This window comes from Fulmarus glacialis, unplaced genomic scaffold (assembly GCF_000690835.1).
Source record: "Fulmarus glacialis isolate BGI_N327 unplaced genomic scaffold, ASM69083v1 scaffold8396, whole genome shotgun sequence".
NCBI lineage: Eukaryota > Metazoa > Chordata > Aves > Procellariiformes > Procellariidae > Fulmarus > Fulmarus glacialis.
In genome coordinates this window covers 2,255-23,099 of record NW_009219985.1, presented here as the reverse complement: position 1 = coordinate 23,099, position 20,845 = coordinate 2,255, and the positions used below count along the sequence as shown (strand labels likewise).

The window sequence follows — 20,845 nt, the reverse complement described above, 5'->3', positions numbered from 1 at the left end:
TGAACAGTACATACTGGAAGAAAAAAATCCCCAAGCCACGTTCTCATTACCGGTAAAGAGATTTCATTTAGCCTTAAGCAACTATGCACATGCATATATGGGTAACTTCTAGCAAAAGAGAGTACAGACCAACTCTAGAACAGAGAACTTTGTCTTTTTAAAATAAAGAATGACAGCTTGACTTTAGGACATCCTAGATCCTGAAATAAATGCTTTAAATACATGTCAATCTCCACCTTGTATCTTACAAGCTAAAGCAATTCAGATGGTGGGACTTCTGGGAGGTAAGTGGCTGACAGGTAAGCATGACATTGTGCTAACCCAAGAGACTGATGGCTTCCAGAGAAAGGCAGTATGGTCTTATGCCATCATCACGTATATATGCAGGAACAGGAGATAGCTGTTGTGTATCGCTAGCTGATTATAATGTGCCTTGGTGCATGGTGATAGTCATAAGCCAAAGATAATAGAAACTCTGCCAGAACTTGCTGAGCTATCTGGCACCTTGGGGACAGAGGGGAGCATCTGGAATTGTGTCACACCTCTTTAGGCCTTACGTGCAGGAGGCATTCCTACAGGTTTATCAAGCCATTGATGATGATGCACTCTCTACATCAGATGCTCCTGAGAAAGGCTAGTGCTAGCTTTCACTTGAGGCCACTTTCTTCCCTCCCAGGGAATAGCTGGCCTTGTCTTGGAGCTTTGCTGTGACAGAATGATATGTCATGTGGCAGCTGGCTGTCCCCAGTTTCTTTTGGGCTTGTAACTAAGATCTACATTTCTTAAATCTCTTCTCCTTGCCAAGGGAATCTGTCAATTGTACAAACAGGACTGTCAATGGTAGGGTAGGGCTTCAACCAAAAAGGCTTTATTAGAAACAGTGTTTTTTATAGAAAGAAAAGCAGCTAAGAAGTGCCAGGTCACACACAGCAGGCATGCAAAGGACAAACCAAACACACTAGAAGAGCAGGAAGCCCTTTTGGACATTAAAAAAAAAATTTCTAGTTGAGAGAACAGGTAAGTTTAAAAAAAAAAAAAAAAAATCATTTGAAGGAGAGCTAGGAAAATCCCAGTTTGAACTAATACTTGTTTTCATTGTAATAGCACACTTTGACAGGAGGTAGGATCAAGTCAATGAAAACTGACAAGTGAAAGAAAAGCAACAGAAAGAAACAAAGTTGAAGTACCTGTGCTGGTACAGAATGTCCCAGTTCATCATATACACTCATTGCCAAGTGGCTGACAGAAACCGTGACAAAGGTAGTGACGTTCCATGCCAGTGGATTATAGACAACAACATACTGGTCAACATCTGTAGCACCTTTGTGCATGCAAACAAACAAAGCTATCAGTCACTAAAACTATGTATTTTTAAAATATGATATTAAAAACTATTTGAGAGATCTGTCTAGGTACAACCATCTTATAAAATTTTAATGTAAAACTCCACAGTAAAACTTCATGATTGAAAAAAGGAAAACATTTTAATAGTACTTCATAAAAATTTCTTCTGCTTTGTTCTTCTATTCTTTACCCAATAAAAAGAGACCATGTATTCAGAAAATGACACCTGAGTTTGAATGTAAATGCATTTAGTGAAAATAAGCAGCTTACCACAACTTATTGTCATGCAGTATTAACTTTATCAGAGTTATACAGAAGATGAAATGAGAAGCCTAATCTAAAAAACAACTCTGTAAAAAAACAGTCTGTTGCGCAGCCCACAGCACTGCTTACATTTGACAGTTTAAAAAGTATCCAAAGTAAAGATGAAAGGGAATGTACAGTTTTTAGAACTGACTCCTTAAAAATTCTTTTACATTTTTTACACAAGCTGGCAGTACACTATAGCAAGAACATTTCTTAACTGTGGCTGTGCTTCTTACCGCGTAATCTTATGTTGCACAGTAAGGTTAGTTCAGTAATTACCCCGATCAGCACCTCTTCCTCCCCTCTGTTTTACAGTTGAGGTCTGAATCTGAGAGCCAGATCTAATATATGCACTGGGGTAGGATTCTGCCTAACATCAGTTTAAAGGTCCTGGTTTCAGATGCTTGAGATCTGAGAGCTCATGAATTCATCTGAGTTTGCCTCGGGTCTAACAGGTCTCATAAAGCAAACAGGATTTTCCAGCCATGGTTCACAGAACTTAGGTGGTACATAGTACATTGATTATTTTGGAGGAAAACATGATAGCTTTCATAAGCTAACCTGAAAATTGGAAAAGCTATGTTAAAAAGTACCTGGTATTCCTGAGTCTTTAACGTAAACAGAGGAATAGACCTCTCCGTTCTTCTTCACATTGTTCATGTCAAAGATTATGGAAGCCATTAGCTTCTTTACATTGAACATTCCATACATCAAGTTATTCATGTACATGTCCTTCACCTTGGGAGCCTCTGTGCCTGTTATACCATCGTGGTGCTGGACCTTACATTTAAGAGTAGTTTGAAAAGTCACAATGCAACAGGATGACAACTTCAGGTTTGCATTTGTATTAACATGGTCCACTAACTACTTATATTTTAAGACATATAACTTAAAATAATACGGTGTTACAGCTATATTCGCAGATTCACATTTTGCCTATTCCAAATTGCTAGACATAGAATGAAATGGTCAAAGACAAGATGCACACAGATTTCCCTCTATACACATTTCTCTTTCAATATTTAGAAATTACTAAAGTTACACACTCAGAAGAAAAAAAATACAAGTTACCAAAAACAAGAATGCAGCAAAAATACCGTAACAAGACAGGTTTTTCACTTCCTATTAAGATCTGGTCATAACTTAGCTGACAAAATATTTATTACCAGCGAAAGCACTAAGGCCTGTAAATGGTTAATGGTATGAGGCTGATCACTTAGCTGCTGAACTTTGAAGAAACAAATCCGTCCTTCCTCTTCTAACTTGCAGAAGTAGAGATTATCAGTACTTTTCAGTTAGTTCAGTTTTTGTTTATTTGGGGTTTTTTAATTTATTTTTAAAAACCGTTTTGTAAATAATAAAACTAACATTAAGAACAGGAATTTCATACGCAAAGTTTGAAACCACATACTCCTTCACCGGCTGAACAAAATATTTGCCAGCAACCATGTCATGAATGCATTGGCTAAGGGGCTGAAGTCATGTTTCAAGACAGTTTTTCGAAAAATTGCTTTATTTTTACTTATGACTTGCTAAAGGGGAAAGTTATTTCTAAAAACATAAAAGCAACATTGAGACACTCCAGCTGAAATGCTTAAGCAAAGCTTTGCCTTTGGGCAATAAACATTTTCATTCAAATTAAAAAATAAATCAATCTTTACCTCTGAAACTGCCCATCTAAGGCTCTGAAGTTGCTTTAAGGCTCCACATTTGCAAATAGAACTTGCTGGGTGTTTCAGGACATACTGTGTGAAAAAGGACTCTCCAGCATAAAGTAGTGAACTTGCTCTCCTTGCGATTCCTTTTAACGTGCTCCGAGAAGTATAAAACCCAGTCCATGCTTGAAATGGCTCTGTTAAGAGTTGAACAGATCCAATACATGTCAAAATACCATTTCAGCTATCACTTATTTACTATTTATTAGACTAATACTGTACAGCTTCTGACATGAAACCTGGTGTGGGTTTACACATCAGCCATCATATAGAATGGTCATAAGCCCACAAAGAAACACAGCCATAAAAGTGCACTTTGGATACAGTCTTTCCTACAGGCCTAGTAACATGACTGTTGATACAAAGCTGTTATCGACTAAGTTAACCTGTGTTTGCAGAAATTTATACTTTGGGGATCTGCACAAAACAACTTTAAAAGTTTCACTGAAGCGTATTTTATTACTCATTAATAAAGAAAGTGGATTATAATCCTTAGTTACTGCTTGATACAAGCCCTCTATATTCTTCCCTTTTAGTCCAAGGGATTTATCTTAAATTTCATTTCCTCAAAATGGAGTAGAAACAGTGATGTGATAACATGACTCCAAACTACTGCAGCACTTCAAACTACATCAAAAGATGCCCTCAAGTGGTCAGTGGAAAGTACTTCAACAGTTAATTTGTGCTAATATCTTCCAGTATCCCATAAGTAAACTAAGAAAACAAATACTTGTTTTTAAAACCTCCAAATCTCTACTCAGTGATTTTTTTTTTGTTTTGGGGGGAATTTTTTTTTTTTTTAAATATACCATTTCCAGAGAGAAGTTGCAGGAAATGCTTTATAAAGTGCATATATGCAACCGTAACAATCTGCTATCAGCCTAGGATCAAAGCCAACAATTAGAAAATAGGATCTTTTGCTCAAAAACTTCAGGACAAATTATTTTCGGCCTGAAAAATGCTAGAAGTTCAAACAGAATGAATTCCGTTTCAGTTTTCAGGGTTACATGCAGAAGAATCACACATGCATACTAGCATGGTACAATGAATGTAGAATAGAAAAAGGAAATACTTATCTGGGACTTAAAACTTGAGTTTCCAAGGTATATGTCAGAAGTGACACCGAGCCCAGTAAGTGACTCATAATAAAACAGCATAGAAAGAATGAGAGAGGATTAATCATCAAGAAGCAAAACAGTATGTGGGAGAAAGTGCACTCAAATCTATACTGCAATTGCAAGGCACAGTAAGCCATTTGGGAAAGAAATTGCATCTATGTGTGGGCAGCCACCTGGAACATTGAAGGTGCTGCTATTATGCAAGCTAATGGCAATTGACTACTGCCTGTAAATTATGCCAAAAGATACAGGTAAGAGCCCAGATGTAAAAAGATATTAGCAGTTAAAACCTACAGTGCATTTATCAGCAAGTTGTTAGATATGACATGATCCCTAGAGGGAGGTGAGCGAGTAAGGAATCAGTCCATGCAATGATTCACAGGAAGTAATAGTTATTTTTATTCTTTTAAAAGTTAACAGACACGTTACAGAATATTGGATGTATAAGCTAAATTTGGGTCGTAATAGTCTGAGATATACATTCACAGTGCCAAAAAATGTGATGAAGTAGTGGTAGCTACAATTATATAGAAAGGTATTTTAATGTTACCAATGATATTTTAATGATAATCCAGGCAATGAAACAAATTAATGAGTTTAGAAACTGAGAAGTTAGCTGCATCTTCTCTCTGCATACTTCTATATGAGGCCTAAAAGGGCAAATTTACTGGTGAAAATGATTAAAGGGATGTTGGGTATTGCATGCCTTCTTTCATATCTTTCCAGTACTTTTCAGCTCTGCTTGAAAAGCTAAGGTAGTGCAGCAAGTAAAAAGCAAGCAAGCTGCAATGAATTTATGTCACATCATACTATGAAATTTCAGAAATACAGGCGGTATTTTTACTTTTGAGACTTCAGTTATAACATAATTTTTTTTACCCAGAACTTAAAACTGTTTTCTTTAATGAAAAAGACAAGACTTTCTCCTAGAGCTACAAGAGACTTTAGGGGTTCATCTACATTAGTGTTTTGTTTGGACCAGGAACGTGCTTTTGAAGTGAATCTACCAGTTGTCCTTACCAAGTACGCTTTGCTTTATACAACAGATTGGGTTTGGAGCTCCCAAACTGGATTCCTGACAGTATGTAACAAATATTAATGGGCATTCAGTCCATATGACCGGATTACATCCAATTTTCCTGGAATTACATAGAGTGTGGACATCAAGCCTCAGCATGAACTGCTTCACTTTGACCATTCCTATTCCACTGTACTAACAAAGAAGAGCTTTCAGACTGCCTTGGTCCCCTTCAGGCATTCACAGATTACTCCATGTTGCATTTCCCACCTCTGCTCTATCTACGCATAATCCAGTTCTTTTAAACAGTAACAATGGGACATGGTTCTACTTGGCCATGCACCCATCTGTTTCTACATATCTTTCAGTTTCTCAGTTTCCTTTCAGTTCCCTGGATCCTGGAACAACTGTGTCCTTACTACAGCTCATTTTTGGGGAACAGGTGGAGAGGTGTAACATGCATATCTAATACTGCAGCATATCTAGGAGACTACAGGTTGTTTGTGCATGGTAATGTGTGGGAGGCAGAGAAAAGAATGAATTCCAAGGTAAATGTTCAAACATGAAACAAATAGTCAAAATCTGTATTTGAAGCAGAGTGAGCCCTAGGATCTCAGCGTTAGAATTCAGACAGGACCCCTCCAATGCCATGAGAGATGACTTGTATTACTTGTGCGGGTATACCTTCGTGAAGCACCTTTGCTATCACTGCTGTCTGCTAACCAGTTCACAGTGTGTTACATATTTTGCAGTCTTTTTTTCCTTCATTCATCCACTGAAATATCTTAGTGAATTTCAGCCAGGTGGGGTAGGCCTGCAGGTTTATCTCATTGCTCACTGTTTGCACTGTAACAGAATCTGATTAGAGCAGTATCTATAAATTTCTTCAGGTCATTAAAAAAATTTGGATGACATTACACACTCATGAATACACCTTGTGCTTAGCTTTCCTTTGCACTCTCTATTGTTATTCAAAGACAGCAAAACAAAAACCTCAAGCTTTCAAGACAAATTGCTGAGAGCATCTTTATTTTGAAAATGATATCAGGGCCTCTTCCTCCACCCACTGCTTGCAACGGTCACAAAGAAATATTCCAACCACCGCCCTACCATCTTTCTTGTATCACTAAGCCAGGATCAACTTGTCTATTTAATGACACCTGGTAGTGTAAATAAATGTTATAAGGAGATGGCATTTTTTCTCTTTATTTCTCATTTTCTCCATTTCCCTTTATTAAAATTTTAAATACGTACATTTGAGGCAGATATTATGCAGTTGTGAACTTAACTACCTGTTGAATATGGAAGAAAGTCTTGAGAGTCCCGAATTTCCCATGTAAGATTTCTACCATAAACTGCTTGGAAGTAATCACCAACAGTGGCATACTGGACAGTCACTCCAAACTCATCAGAATGCTTATTAATATAATCCAACAACAGGTCCATGTTGGAGTACTGAACAGATGCATTAAAGAACTGCTTGTCACAGCCCTGAAATACAGAAAACAGAACAGCCAAATGACTTTGGGTCATGTAATTTAGAAGGATCTTTTTTTAAGACTAGTCTATGTTAAAGTGGTATTTCTTTTGGTCTTGACTGCCCATATAAAAGTTATTTGTTATAAAAATGTCAAGAATGGGTAGTGTTACTTGCACAGATCAGCTGATAACCAACCAGCATTACAGATAGGGAGAAGTGTGTAGACACACCATATTGTGCAAGAGCATGAAATTTTGCGGTAGCAATTGAAAAACGCATGCATACATGCCTGGAAAGACGACCTTTCTTTCTTTTCACACTGCATTTCTCCCACTTAGCAGCAAATAAGGAAGTTCTTATTTTCTGCTCTTAAGAATTCTTACAGCTTGAGGAAGTGCTGAGGACATGATGTGAAACAAAACAATCTGGAGAGAGATCCCTGTAGCCCAAATGTCACACAACGTGTTGCTGATCCCCCATCACAACAGTAGACTACAGTACTTCTGATGTTCATCCAAATAGTTAAAAGAGGTGATACACTGTGTATTAAAGCCTCTTTTTTTTTTTGAGCATGCTTGCACAACTTCTGCCTTCTGTCAGAGGCGTCTCAATGCAGACTATCTGCACGTACAAACAGTTAAAAAAAGGCATAAGTAAGCATGCCTTTGTTCAACTACAGTAGCTGAACAGGAAAATGAGAGTCAGTCAGCCGTGCCACCATGTGTATTCTTACAGTATCAGTATTACAGTATAGGCATTGAGCTGAAGCACAATAACACACTAGGAAACCTTCTCCACATAAAAAGGCCTAACAGAAGCTTTCCAACACTGACACCAGCTTAATGCATCCTCATCTTCATGTGTCTGTGCCTGAGATAGAAAACATGGCCCAAGTCAATCCTGATCTCATTTTCAAAATAAAGATGCTCTCAGCTATTTGTCTTCAAAGCTTAGCAGATGCTTGAAGAAATGGCCAAGGAAGCTCTATTTTCTTTGCAATCCCATCTTCCACCCCAACCTTTACCTGATGAGCTCCACGAGTTTAACCTAATGAGCTGAACCCATTCAAGTCATGAATGAGTTCAACCTGAAGAGTTCAACTGAATTCAGAGGCAATTACTCTCCCTTCTCTTTCCCAGATATGAGTGCCACCCCAATCCCTCCCCCATTTACTAGATTTTTCAAGTAAGGTCATAAAGGACTGTTCATAAAGGAATCCTAGTGCACGTGCCTATCCCTCAGACCTAACAGGGTAAGTCACTGACCAGCAAAGTGGAAATTCTACTTCCAAAACGGGTAAGTTCTTCTGAGACACCCAGAGATCTTCCGCATGCATATAGCAGAAACTGGAAAACAACTTCAAACTGGAATGAGCTACTAAAATGTATCAAACCAAATACTGAAAAGTGCTGCAGTCAGTGCAAACAAGACTTCCTAATGTTGACTCCAATTAAATTTGTGGGGAAGAAGTAGTATGTTTACCAGTCAAAACTGCTTCACATTTATAGAGCACTACTTGCAACTCACGATCCAAGAAGACTTGCTCATATAAAGTAGGTACTTTGCACCACAGAAGGGGATGTGCTGGGCTAGTAGACTCTACTCACACTGACACAGAACATAGTAGCTGAGGAGCACTGTAGTTCAGTAGAACGAGGATATCCAGGAGAACCTGCTGTAGTTAGTCATCACATCTACTCACCACCTGAACAAAACTTTGCACCCAAATGCTGTACATTACTGTACAGTTAGTTCAACCACACAGGCCAAAAAACATCTCAAGGATCAGTTCCAGCCCTTAAAGACAATTCCATACCCCCTGCTACATCTGCTGCTATGGCCTCTAGAGAGGCAGGTTTGAACTTTTACACTGCCCAATGCCGCCTCCTGCACAACTAGGTGCTTCAGATCATGAACAAACACTTCTTTGTCCATATAACTCATCACAAAAGTGCCAATAGTCTGGATGTGAGGTCTGACCTTAAATGGGAAGGTGTGTATTTTCAGATTTTTTAACTGAAGGAAAAAAAAAAATCCAAATACTCTAAACTATTTGTACTCCTGACAAAATAGCTAAGCTTAACTATAGAGGTATCGGTATATCTATTTCTCTCTACTTCTTTACATAGCACTATGAATGAGTAACAAACTTTTACTACTTTGTTTAAAGCTCATTATCACAAGCACACAAATCAGGAAATTAGAGATTGAAATTATCTTATATTACTGCAAAACTGCAGGTTTGGATCTAGACATTTGGAATTTATTCATACTATTCAAAACTCCCTCCTCCCCATTTCAGCGTAACTTTCACTATAGCACTACTACAGAGTATTATATCCCACTTCTCCCCTCACCCTCAAAAAAAAAAAATTCAATATAAGCAATAGTGTCACAAACACAGGAGAAAAACAAATCAGTGACTCAAAGCTGCATCAGTCAGAAAATCATAGAATCATAGAATCATTAAGGTTGGAAAAGACCTCTAAGATCATCGAGTCCAACCATCAACCCAACACCACCATGCCCACTAAACCATGTCCCTAAGCGCCTCATCTACACGTCTTTTAAACACCTCCAGGGATGGTGACTCCACCACTTCCCTGGGCAGCCTGTTCCAAGGCCTGACCACTCTTCCAGTGAAGAAGTTTTTCCTAATGTCCAATCTAAACCTCCCTTGGCGCAACTTGAGGCCATTTCCTCTCGTCCTATCGCTGGTTACTTGGGAGAAGAGACCAACCCCCACCTCGCTACAACCTCCTTCCAGGTAGTTGTAGAGCGCGATGAGGTCTCTTTGCAACAAGAGGTATTGTGGTGAAATAGCCAGCTTAAGAATACACATAATCCTTTAATATTGTAATTATGAGACCTACAGCATCCATCAAAATTGAAAAAAAGACTGTATATTCAGTTTAGGCAAAGTTATTCTTTTCTAAGGACATAAAAATAGTGAGAGCATATCAGTGCTATGTGTACACGCAGGATGTAATTAACACAGTATATTGCTGAAAAAAGTGTTTGAATGACCAAATCGGGATATGCTTATGTTTCTAACTAAAATACAAAGAAAATTATTACACCTCAATTAGAAAAGATCTTGTCTACCTAATGCATAATACATTTTCTTGTAATGCTATTGGTTTTGTTAACATAGTTATGTTGTGTTAAGCAGTTACATAAAGAGATCATTTAAATAGACAAAACAAGGAGAGAAAAAAGGAAGCAATAATGCAATATATAGTTTTGCAAGAGGTTATCTTTACAATTTTGTCACACTTCTTTCTACATTAAGTAGGGTGGAAGACTTGGTAGACAGCTGGCAGACTGTACAAGGAAGTTTAGTTTTTAAAAATCACTAGGAATCAGACATTTTGGCCCCATTTATTAGAAAAACACTTTACCGACATGTGGTTTGTACCTGCATTTTTTCACTACATACTGTAGCAAAGTACCATCTACCTACTGTTCATACTGTAGGTGTATTTGCTGCTTCTGAAGCAAATGCTTATCATGCACTTACCCATGGCCACAAAACATCACTTGTTCGGAACCAGGCTGCTCTCTCCTTAATGTTTGCCACCATGGTTTGTGCATACAGATGGATGTTAGTATCTGTAACAGGGAGACTCATGTTTGGATAAACACCATCTTTTGGTGGATCTGGGAAAGCCGCAATTCCATTCCAATAAAATCCTGATCTAAGTAGAAGGAGAAAGCAATGGGCTATAAACAGGACCTATTCAACTGGGAAAAATACATCAAAGGGTGCTGGAATAAAATGCAGACACACAGGGAATAAGAAGCAAAAAAATTCAGTTTATATTCATTGCTAGTGTTTAGGTTTTAGAGTTTATTTGGGGGTGGAAGTAGGGGGAAGGTTGTCCAGTTTTCTTTTCACGCTGTGCTACTTTCCAAATCCCTGCTGCTTGCTGGCACACAACAAAGAAATCATAGGACAAAACAGCAAGCTTTGTAACAATGAGGATGTTCCCCCAAGTAGACTTCGTTTACAAAGAGTATTTTACTGGATAAGCCAGTGAGCAAAATAAAGTTTTCAAAAGCTCTCGGGTTTTTTCACAAAGTAAATGGAAAATTTTAGTTGCTTTAATTTATACACAGATAATGTACACAATCTCAGCCCAACATAATGCTGAAAATCTCCCACAGAAAATCAATTAGCAATAGGCAAGTCCATACTTGGAGTATGGACTTGCTGGAGTTTTTACTTCCTGGAGTTTTTAAATCTTAACTTTCCAGGCAGAGAAACAAAAACCCAGTCCTGCTTTGGACATTTTCTGTTTACAGCAATTGATTTGTTTCACATTTTTATTCTATATTTTTTTTATAAGGACTGACATGATATATATATATATGTAGATGAAAGCTGTACCTGTGTTCCAAGCCTCCGGATGCTAGAAAGCATTATTTTTAAAGTCTGACAATATTTTGAAGTATTTTTAATGCCTGTCAGTAGTAAGTGTCACTTTTTGACTCAGATCTACAGAGTTTAGACATCTCCTTGACCTACTGCAGGTCAGGAGAAAGCGGTAGAATACTACTGAAAGAAAACAGTCACAGAAAATGCATAAACTCCAACAATATAAACTCTCAGAAGTGATCAATATTTCTGCCAATTTGAGAAATTTTCAGACCTGTTTGAAAAAGGTATTTGCGATGGGGTACAGTAGCTGTACTGATCCATAACATGGGTGAAGATCTCCTGTCTTTCACATAAGGAAGGAGAGCCCTGCCATACAAACTGAAGCTTCTGTAAAACAAAAAACAGTAAGAAACCATTACTCTTGATGACAAGCACAGAAATACCATCATTAACAACTTAAGACTTCAGAGTGCCCATCTTCCCTTCCACCACTTGTAATACTTTAAGTGCTTTTACTTAAGACCAGCCAATGGTATTCCAAGCAAGGTCACATATTATATATGAAGGCTATAGTGTTGCCTCTTTCTATTTGAATTGATGGAGAAGGAGAGGAGGCAGCACACTGCCAGTATACTGCTAAAATCCAGATGTAAGCCTAGCTTATCACAGGCATTAGACCTCACTGGTTTCAGTGGAAGTTGAACACCTCTAAGCTAGGAAAGATGCAGGTGTAGTCTGGATTGCACTGTAGTCAGTGGGAATCAATGTTTAAATCAACTGAAACAGAATTTTTTTACAGTTTTGGAAGCCTCCAGACTGTCATGTGCCAGAAAAAAAATTAGATGGGAAAAGATTGTCAAAAGCTCATAAAAGATTTTAGCAGAAAGGAAGTATCACAATTCACTGCAAACATAAGGTGATAGGTCCTGGCTTCACCAAATTCAACAGGAATTCTGTTGTCTTCTTCAGAGACGCTTGAGTTTCACCCAAGATTCATAAAAACTGCCTAATGCTCAGCTCATACTAGTGAAAGCCCCTTACTTTCACATAATTTAGTGTGTAAAATTCATGACAGATCAGGGTCCAACATTGTGATCTGAAAAGAAAAACATTTACTGTGTATGGGACACTGTGTGAGAGAAGGCAGAACATGAAACAAAAACTGAATTCAACAAAAAAATGATTAGCTGCCACCCTAACTGACCTAGTATTATTGTTTTTACAGGCACAAATAAATGTTCCAAGTATGACAACCACCGCACCCAAACATACACACTACATTTTAAAAGTCTATAAAAAAAACCCCAACCTATCCAAGATTTTCTCAAGGGAAGCCGAAACCCTTTCTAGATGCCTCCAGTTCCAACACTCCTAATTCAACATCCATTTACGCCTCGCCCAACTGCCCACATTTTGTGTCTTCTTCAGGCTAGACTATATTTTATCCTTGACCAGAAGTCCTGAAGACATTACTGACTCTATTACACGGATTCAATATATTTCACTACTACCACATGCAATCAGCATGTCACTTTTAGAGAAGAAATACCTACATTTTCTTGCACAGATCAGAGGGATGATTATCTTAATGTCATGGTTTAGATTACTGTAAGCAGAGGCTGGCAATGGGTTCCATTCCTCAGGGTATTTTTACCTTGTTTTTCTGCATGTCAGCCTTCAGATCATAGTCAATCCGAGAAATAAGATGAGCATTAAAACCAGCCAGAGCAAAAAGAGTTGGTGTTGTAGCTGAAGCTCCAAAAGGATCAATGTGCCAAGAAAACTGAGGCCTGATCCCAAAAGTTTCATACAAAAATCCATGGCCTTCTGCAAAGCAAAATTTGTTTACGTTAGGAACACTTGTAAATTTAATAGGCATATAGTATTACAGATAAGCACTTAAAGGATAGCTCTTTGTTGCTGTTTTCCAAAGCATTTAAAGTTTCAGGAATTTAATGATTCACAGCAGAAAGTTTCACACTGACAATATTTATTTTGCTATGCCAAGTATAACTTATTAACATCATAAAAGATGAATAACAAAAAGGAATTATGATTAAAGACAGGCCTGGGAAAAAGTATTTAGATACAGATTAGGTTAAGGCTAATAGCCAGGTTGGAGTCTGCATGAAAACAACAAGCTGGGTTTGTGTTTGCTCAAATCATACCGCCCATTCTCAGAAAATTTCAGTCTCATATCAATGACAAAGGGACAAGGAAGCCATCCAGTAAACAAAACTAATATGAATATGATCCTCAATCATAAAAAAAAGAAAAAAGTCAAAAGTTAATAGCAATCTTGATACAAGATGTTATTTACAACCAATGTTAGTAATTTTGTATTGAAATGAGCTTCAAAAAAAGAAACCCCCAAATCAGAAAGAACAGACAATAGAATAAACTCGGACAAACTATTTAAATGAAAGTAAAACAACTAGCTAAGCAGTAGATTTTATTCAGAACTTCAATATATCACACTAGGATCCTCATCATCAAAAAAAAAAAAAGCAGATCTTAATTTCATAGTTCTGGAATTGTGCTCAGAACTATTTGAAAATAAAACCGTATCTTTTCACTTCATCTTTCGCATGGTTAATGTCTTCTCTAGAGAAAATATTCACAATGTGTTTATTTTAACTCTTCTGACTGAAGCACATTTTAGGCAGAGTTTGCTAGGCTCTTCCAAAACACAAATGTCTGCACTGACTTTGTCTTCTCAAGATGAACTCCACACACAATGCAAGGATACCTTTTTTTGTTTGTATGTACTCATACTTAAACTGAGCAAGTGCTTTCAGGAAAAATAAATGGGAATTTTAAAATATATTAATACTTTTGTTCCTGTTGAATAAATTACCAAACTTGAATCTTCTTTTTAAAAAAAATTATGTTTATACACAGAACGAAATATTAAATTAGAAATAATGTTTTTTGCAGCTAACTCCAATGAAGGAAAAAGCTGTATTTGCATTTAACAAAAGGACTCTTCTGTCAATATTACTACTTTCTTCAGAGAAGTCCTGGATTCAGTGTACTAAGCCCATATAACAACCTTTAAACACAGGAGTCAGATGAGAAAAAAACCCCTCTCCTCCTCTTGGCCAGAGTGTGATGTGGTGACTCACTGAGATGCAAAAGCAGCTGCTATCCCTGAGCTCCTGATAAACACTGACAAGCAAGGAACAAGACCAGTGGTGCTGCACAGTCAGATTCAGCAAATGATAAAAGCGTTTTCTGACCCTTTACTCTCCCACGTAGAAAGCTGCCCAGAGTGTAGCCCTGAAACGGGCAGGGTTTTATACCAGCCATGACAGACAGCTGGTGCTAATACATCCCCTCCTGCCCAAAAAAGCATGCTACTCCCTCATGGCGTATTACAGGCATCTATAGCATAGCGGTGGCATGATTTATCCTGTTTCTTTTTTCATTAACCAAATGGACATAAACCTAAATACTAAAAGACTCTTTAAACCATCAGATGGAGAGGTGTAACATACAAACGGCTAGAAGCGGAAGCTAGAAGATTAAAATGGGAAATAGTGCACCTCTTGGAAATACGCACCTATTTCTAACAGAGACTGCTGATATTGATTACAAATGGGGGTTTCTTCATCAAGCAAGTCTTTCAACTAAGTTCAGATGACCTCAGTGACACTCTATGGCCCATGTTCTGCAGAAGACACTGCCTAAACAATACGATCTCCTCACACTCTGAATTGCTACCAGCTATTTTCTTCCCCAGCATTTCATACCCTCAATTTCACCATAACTCTCTTCCCAGGAGCTTAAGCTCTCAAACACACACAGACAAAAAAGGCCTCAGCTCAAAGGAGTTTATAACTGATATCGATTAAACTGCAAGCCAGCTTTCAGTAACCCTTCTGCTTACTGCAGAACTGTGTGTTTGGGTTTTTTTAAAGCAAAGATTTTTATACAGATAACCCACCAGCATGTAAAAATAAAGGATGCTTTAATCAGTTCTTAACGAGTAAGAAAATAATAGCAATCTTGGGGTGGAGAAATGAAAAACAAACAAACCCCCCAAGGTCATAACAACGAAAAATAAAAGTTAAATGCAAATATGCATACCCGTCAACTGTAAAATTTGATCATCAATTAGTGTCACAGCTTCATCATGCATCACTTGCCCTCCAATGACAAATTCCAATCGTCCCTCCTGAAGCAACTGATGGACCTACAATATTGAAATTAAGACACAGAACATAAACATCATTTCAGTCTTATCCAAAAAAGCTGCAAATTCATTTCAGCACATTACCTAGACACAACACTTGTCAAGAAGACATCCAGGACAAAAGCAGGATAAAAGGCTGTCTGTACCGTGTGCTATCAAAAGGAGAAGGGGAAAAAAGCATACTAATGCACTGCACAGTGCATTGATTTACCCAGCTTACACTGAAACCAGGCAGCAAGCATGAAGGATGCACTGCCAGGTATACCCTGACCTTCTGGTGTTTCTCAGTAGGGCTGTCACTGTCCCTTTATACTATCTAAACATCAGACTTGTCCCCATACACTGCACTGGCAGCCACCCAGGATCCTGCTTCAAGGCAACTAGAGCTGGAGGATTAAACCAGAAGATACTAGTGCTTCTCCCAAAGTCTTCCTCCTGCTGCATCTGTCTTGGCTTAGGAAAGGCACTGGGTGGCTGGATGTGAGCACAATATGCAACCCCATGCCAGCAGCAATGGCCAGGCTCCCAGGGCTTGTAGTCTACTACCTCTGTATCAGTTTTGAGACTGAGATCTGTGGGATCCAGGAGGGAGACAGAGTGTGCCATCACACCATGGCCACAAACACATCCCTTCTACTCTGTATGCATCTACCTTGCCTTCAGAGGATGGACAGGTTGCTCAACTGATGAGAGACAGAATGCTTTATTAAGAAGTAGTTATTCCACATGTAGCCGGTTTGCCTGTCTGATAAACTCACTGCTAACCTTTGTTTCTGGTCTCTTTTTCCTAGTCTAAAAACTGTCAATATATTATGACAACGGTTCATGGTTTTTCCAGGTTTTATTTTTTGTTGGTTTGGGGTTCGTTTTTTTTTGGGGGGGTGGGGTGTTTGTTTGTTTGTTTTTAATTTCAGCCACTAGAAACAACAAGTATGCCAACAAGTACAACTTTCAGCAAATGTGCTGGATAAAGGGAGGGGGTGTGTTTGGAGGGAGGCAGTAATAGTCTGTGTCCCTTTCTGGAAGTGTTAGGGAGTCTTCTGTTTTTATTATAGTTACTTCACTACCTAAAACTTCAAAGATATCTCAAACTTCCAAAAAAGAAAGTTTGTATAAATATGTATTTTAATCTCCACCCCCCCACCTTTTTTTTTTTTAAATCTGTCATGTAGGATGCCAGTTCCAGAGCTATTATGTTTATTTCCCCAGGAACTTCAGTGAATGCCCCTGTGTCTGCTCGGATACGATGCCAGATTGTCAATTCTGATTATAATCATTTCTCTCTTTCACAATGTTGTGAAAACGCTTCAGGGCTCAGCATTCATAAATTAGTTCCAGCTGACTGTGGTGACTGATTAGCATGCTGGGAGACCAGATAACTGATATCTGGTGTCAGCACAGAACTGGTCCTGACCTACATGAAAAGCATCTGTGGCTATTATTCCCCATTTGGATAGATGTCCAAAAAAGATACCTCTGATGCAAACTTTGGGCCATGGAAACTTTTTTTTAATATAAGTTTTGTGGAACCACTGAGAGGCTGAAAACACAAGAAAAATAATTCAAGTAATTTAAATAATATCCAATCCTAGGAAAAAAAAAGAAAACTATCTTTAATGACAAGCACTTTTACTGATCCGAACTGGGCAAAAGGAAGGAGGAACCAAGGAAACAGACACAGCAGTACTACAAACAGCAGGCTGCTACAGTAGTATAACATACCTGCTGTCCTTGGGACAACTACTACTATCCTTACATCAATTCACCCCTACAAACCAGACAGAAGTGGCTACACATCTTTTTTCCCCTACTTAAAACACCCAGACATCAAGCCAGGCTAAGACAGTAAGAATGGTTCACACAAGAAAATATTGTGCAAATAACATGCACTGAGAACTAAGAGGTTCACATCTGGCTGAATACTGCTGCAATACATTTCAGTTCTACACATTCTCTTGTCTGAATTGTAAAATCAGCTTCAGTACCCAGGCTGTACCTTTTACTAGTTTTTAATGCTACCACTCTAATCCAAAGCAGACATTCCAAAAGAAACTAGAATTAAATCCTGTATTCCAAGGAAAATACTACATTAAGGAAAAAAATGGCAAAATTAAAACCAGAGAGCCTGTACTACAGAAAATCATTAATGCTAGAGTTCAAGCGGAAAAAGCAGGACAGTAACCAGTGACCTAATTTCAAGGCCCAATATTTGCAACTTGCTAATGTTAAAAACATGTCACTTACCTGCAAGCATCATAGCTCTTAAATATTATTAGAGATTAAATGTTTGACACACAAGTTTAAGAGGAATTTGTTTTTAATAGTTTTAACTTTCAGAGTTACTATAAAGTAACTAGAGAACTAAATAAAAATGCGTAAAAGCAACAATTATCAGCAATTAGGATAGGAAATTAAAGGCTGATTCATATGTACTAGTTTTGTACTACTGAGGTCAAATGTGATACACATTTACTCTTCTGGATTCCACACATGTCCTGGTTTTGTCTGGGATGGAGTTGATTTTCTTCCTATTAACTGGTATAGTGCTGTGTTTTGGATGTAGTATGAGACTAGTGTTGATAACACACTGATGTTTTAGTTGTTGCTAAGTAATGTTTATGCTAGTCAAGGACTTTTCATCTTCCCGTGCCCTGCCAGGTGCGCGGGGGGCTGGGAGGGAGTGTGGCCAGGACGGCTGGCCCAGATGGCCAATGGGCTATTCCATACCATATGACGTCATGCTCAGCATATAAAGCTGGGGGGAGAAGAAGAAGAAAGGGGGGACGTTCGGAGTGATGGTGTTTGTCTTCCCAAGTAACAGTTACGCGTGATGGAGCCCTGCTTTCCTGGAGATGGCTGAACACCTGCCTGCCGATGGGAAGGAGTGAATGAATTCCTTGGTTTACTTTGCTTGCGTGCGCGGCTTTTGCTTTACCTATTAAACTGTCTTTATCTCAACCCACGAGTTTTCTCACTTTTACCCTTCTGATTCTCTCCCCCATCCCACCTGGGGGGAGCGAGCGAGTGGCTGCGTGGTGCTCAGTGGCCGGCTGGGGTTAAACCACGACAACGCAATAGCAAGAATAGATATTAGAAACATGGGCCTTTACTTTATATTTAGGTTACACCAGCTTAACATACTTGAAATAATATCAACTTGCCTTAGAAAGTTACAGTACTCTTCTGTCCCTGCACAAAGTAGTTCCTATGCTATTTTCTTTAATTCTCCCACCCCAGACTTACAGTACAGTTTTCTAATTAAAAACAGACAAGAAAATTGTCCTGCAACAGGCAAGTATGGGCAAAGTGCCCACACAAAAACAGTGAACTGCCTATACACAGCAAAACCTCTCATACAAAGGTCAGCTGCACGCAGGTTGTAAGCTATTATTTAAATACTAAACATTACAGAAAGTTCAGAATTCCGTGAAGGACTAGCTCAAAAAAAAAAAAAACACACGACGTGTCTTTTTTACATGATGCTTTAAACAAACTGTAATGTAAAGTACTGTAAGTAATATGCTGCTGTTGCCTGGACCCTGGTAACAAAACAGACCATGGAGTTCTGAGTGGGAAGCTGCACCTGTACACCCGCTGGTTTTAGGGTCCAAAACTTAAACATTTTGCACTGCAAGGCAACACATGACCAGCTGCTAGGCTACCAGCCCAGTCTTTGATTTCAGCATGTTTGTTTCATGCCAGAGGAAAGAAGAAATGACAAATAAAACTTCACGATGTCTACTAGGAAAAAAAAACAATCCTCAAATTAAAGCTCTAAAGACTGAAAGGGATCACAGCTTATAAATAAACAAACCCAGGAAACAGTTATTGCTCTTGAATCTACAGTCACCTCTCTGCTGCATTTTCCTTGTTTACAAATGGCAGGTTTTTGAGCAGTACTTAACTGGAAAGAAAGTTCCTTCTTGTGAGCAGTGTTAGGAAGCAGTTTGTAAGCTTCAGATGTTTAACAGATATTGGTGCAGCCTCTTTCAGAATCACCCACATCTTACGCTAGCATGCCCCCAAATAAGAAAGTCACCCATGAAACAAGAATTGTGAAGTGTAGAGAGTCTTCAGTGCAAAGGTTACTACCTCCTACTGCTCTGATCTATAGTTGGGGTTTTAACCTCTTGCAATTGTCTTGAGAGTTAATGTCCTTTCATAAGAAGTACCAGATGCAGAGACAGCTTACACGAGACCTGGGTAAAAAGCAAATGGTAAAGTACTTTGCCCCTCCTTGCCCCCCGAAAAGAGCATGGATTCTTTGTTAGCAGGAAGTTTGCCTCTGGTACAACTTACCTGCTGCTTGTACGTATCTGTGGCTACTGCATCCCACCAGAGTCGGAAGAATTCCTGCTCCACAGCAATAAATTTGCGCTGCTTTCCTTTCATTAGCTCTTCTATAACAGATGTGTAGACATTTGCTGCATAAGCATGCATACTTTCCTGGGAAAAAAAAAAGTAGAAAATTAACTCTATGTTTGGCCCATATTAAATGGGCTGTTTTGAAGACTGATTGGGCTTCAGAAGAGAGAGATCAAAAACCTCACATCTGTTGCACGCTTCCTTTGTACGCTCAGAAAGACCAAGTTTTCTCTGGTTACATATAGCTTGTGGGCCCTTCTGCTCTAAAATACATCCTCTGACTGCGGACCTGACTAGATCATAGTGTAGCTTCCCCCAAGACGAGCAGACATCAATACAAGCTTTCTTTTTGATGTACTGGGAACAGCTTACCCCATCCCTCATTGCTTACCTTAAATCAACAATGCCATGAATAAGACTTTGCACCAACATAGTTAAAAAACCCATATGCACGCTTTATTCCATTTCTGCTCTTCTTTTGATAGCCTGAATTATCAGAATTGTTTCTTCAGAGCGAGTATGACTGCACTGCGGGTGTACACTGCCAGTATAATACAGTGATACACATACTGTAAATTATACTATAATGGCCCTAGAAGCTTCAGTCCTGAAAATTAACTCCCTTTTGCTTGATGCTTTAGGATAGAGTAAAACCAAAATGGCAAAGGACTCTTAGAATGAGTTTGACTGTTGATGTAGAAACATCCAGTGTGAGAATATTGTGCATCTATGCCAGTCCTAAAGCTGCCTGTATTCCAGAATGAGGCCTATGGATTTTATTGGAATGCAAACATGACAGCTGTATCCATCAAATAACCTATCACACTGTTATAGCCTATGATATGGTATCAAATGAACAACATCACATTAATTTTAAAGTTGCGCACATCGAGATATTTTATGTACACTTATCCTTGCCAGAA

General features: G+C 38.6%; 1 protein-coding gene across 1 annotated transcript in view; it reads right to left on the bottom strand.

Moving 5' to 3' along the window:
* MAN2B2 (mannosidase, alpha, class 2B, member 2) overlaps positions 1–19,997 on the bottom strand; it is a 28,268-nt gene extending 8,271 nt beyond the window's left edge. Inside the window, exons 1-9 of the mRNA XM_009580578.1 lie at positions 19,857–19,997; positions 15,452–15,557; positions 13,017–13,189; positions 11,634–11,749; positions 10,502–10,679; positions 6,794–6,992; positions 3,312–3,502; positions 2,244–2,430; positions 1,188–1,321 (exon numbers count right to left, since the gene is read on the bottom strand). Of these exons, the coding sequence (XP_009578873.1) occupies positions 1,188–1,321; positions 2,244–2,430; positions 3,312–3,502; positions 6,794–6,992; positions 10,502–10,679; positions 11,634–11,749; positions 13,017–13,189; positions 15,452–15,557; positions 19,857–19,997 (1,425 nt within the window). The remainder of the gene's footprint in view (positions 1–1,187; positions 1,322–2,243; positions 2,431–3,311; positions 3,503–6,793; positions 6,993–10,501; positions 10,680–11,633; positions 11,750–13,016; positions 13,190–15,451; positions 15,558–19,856) is intronic.
* Positions 19,998–20,845: the final 848 nt, after the last annotated feature.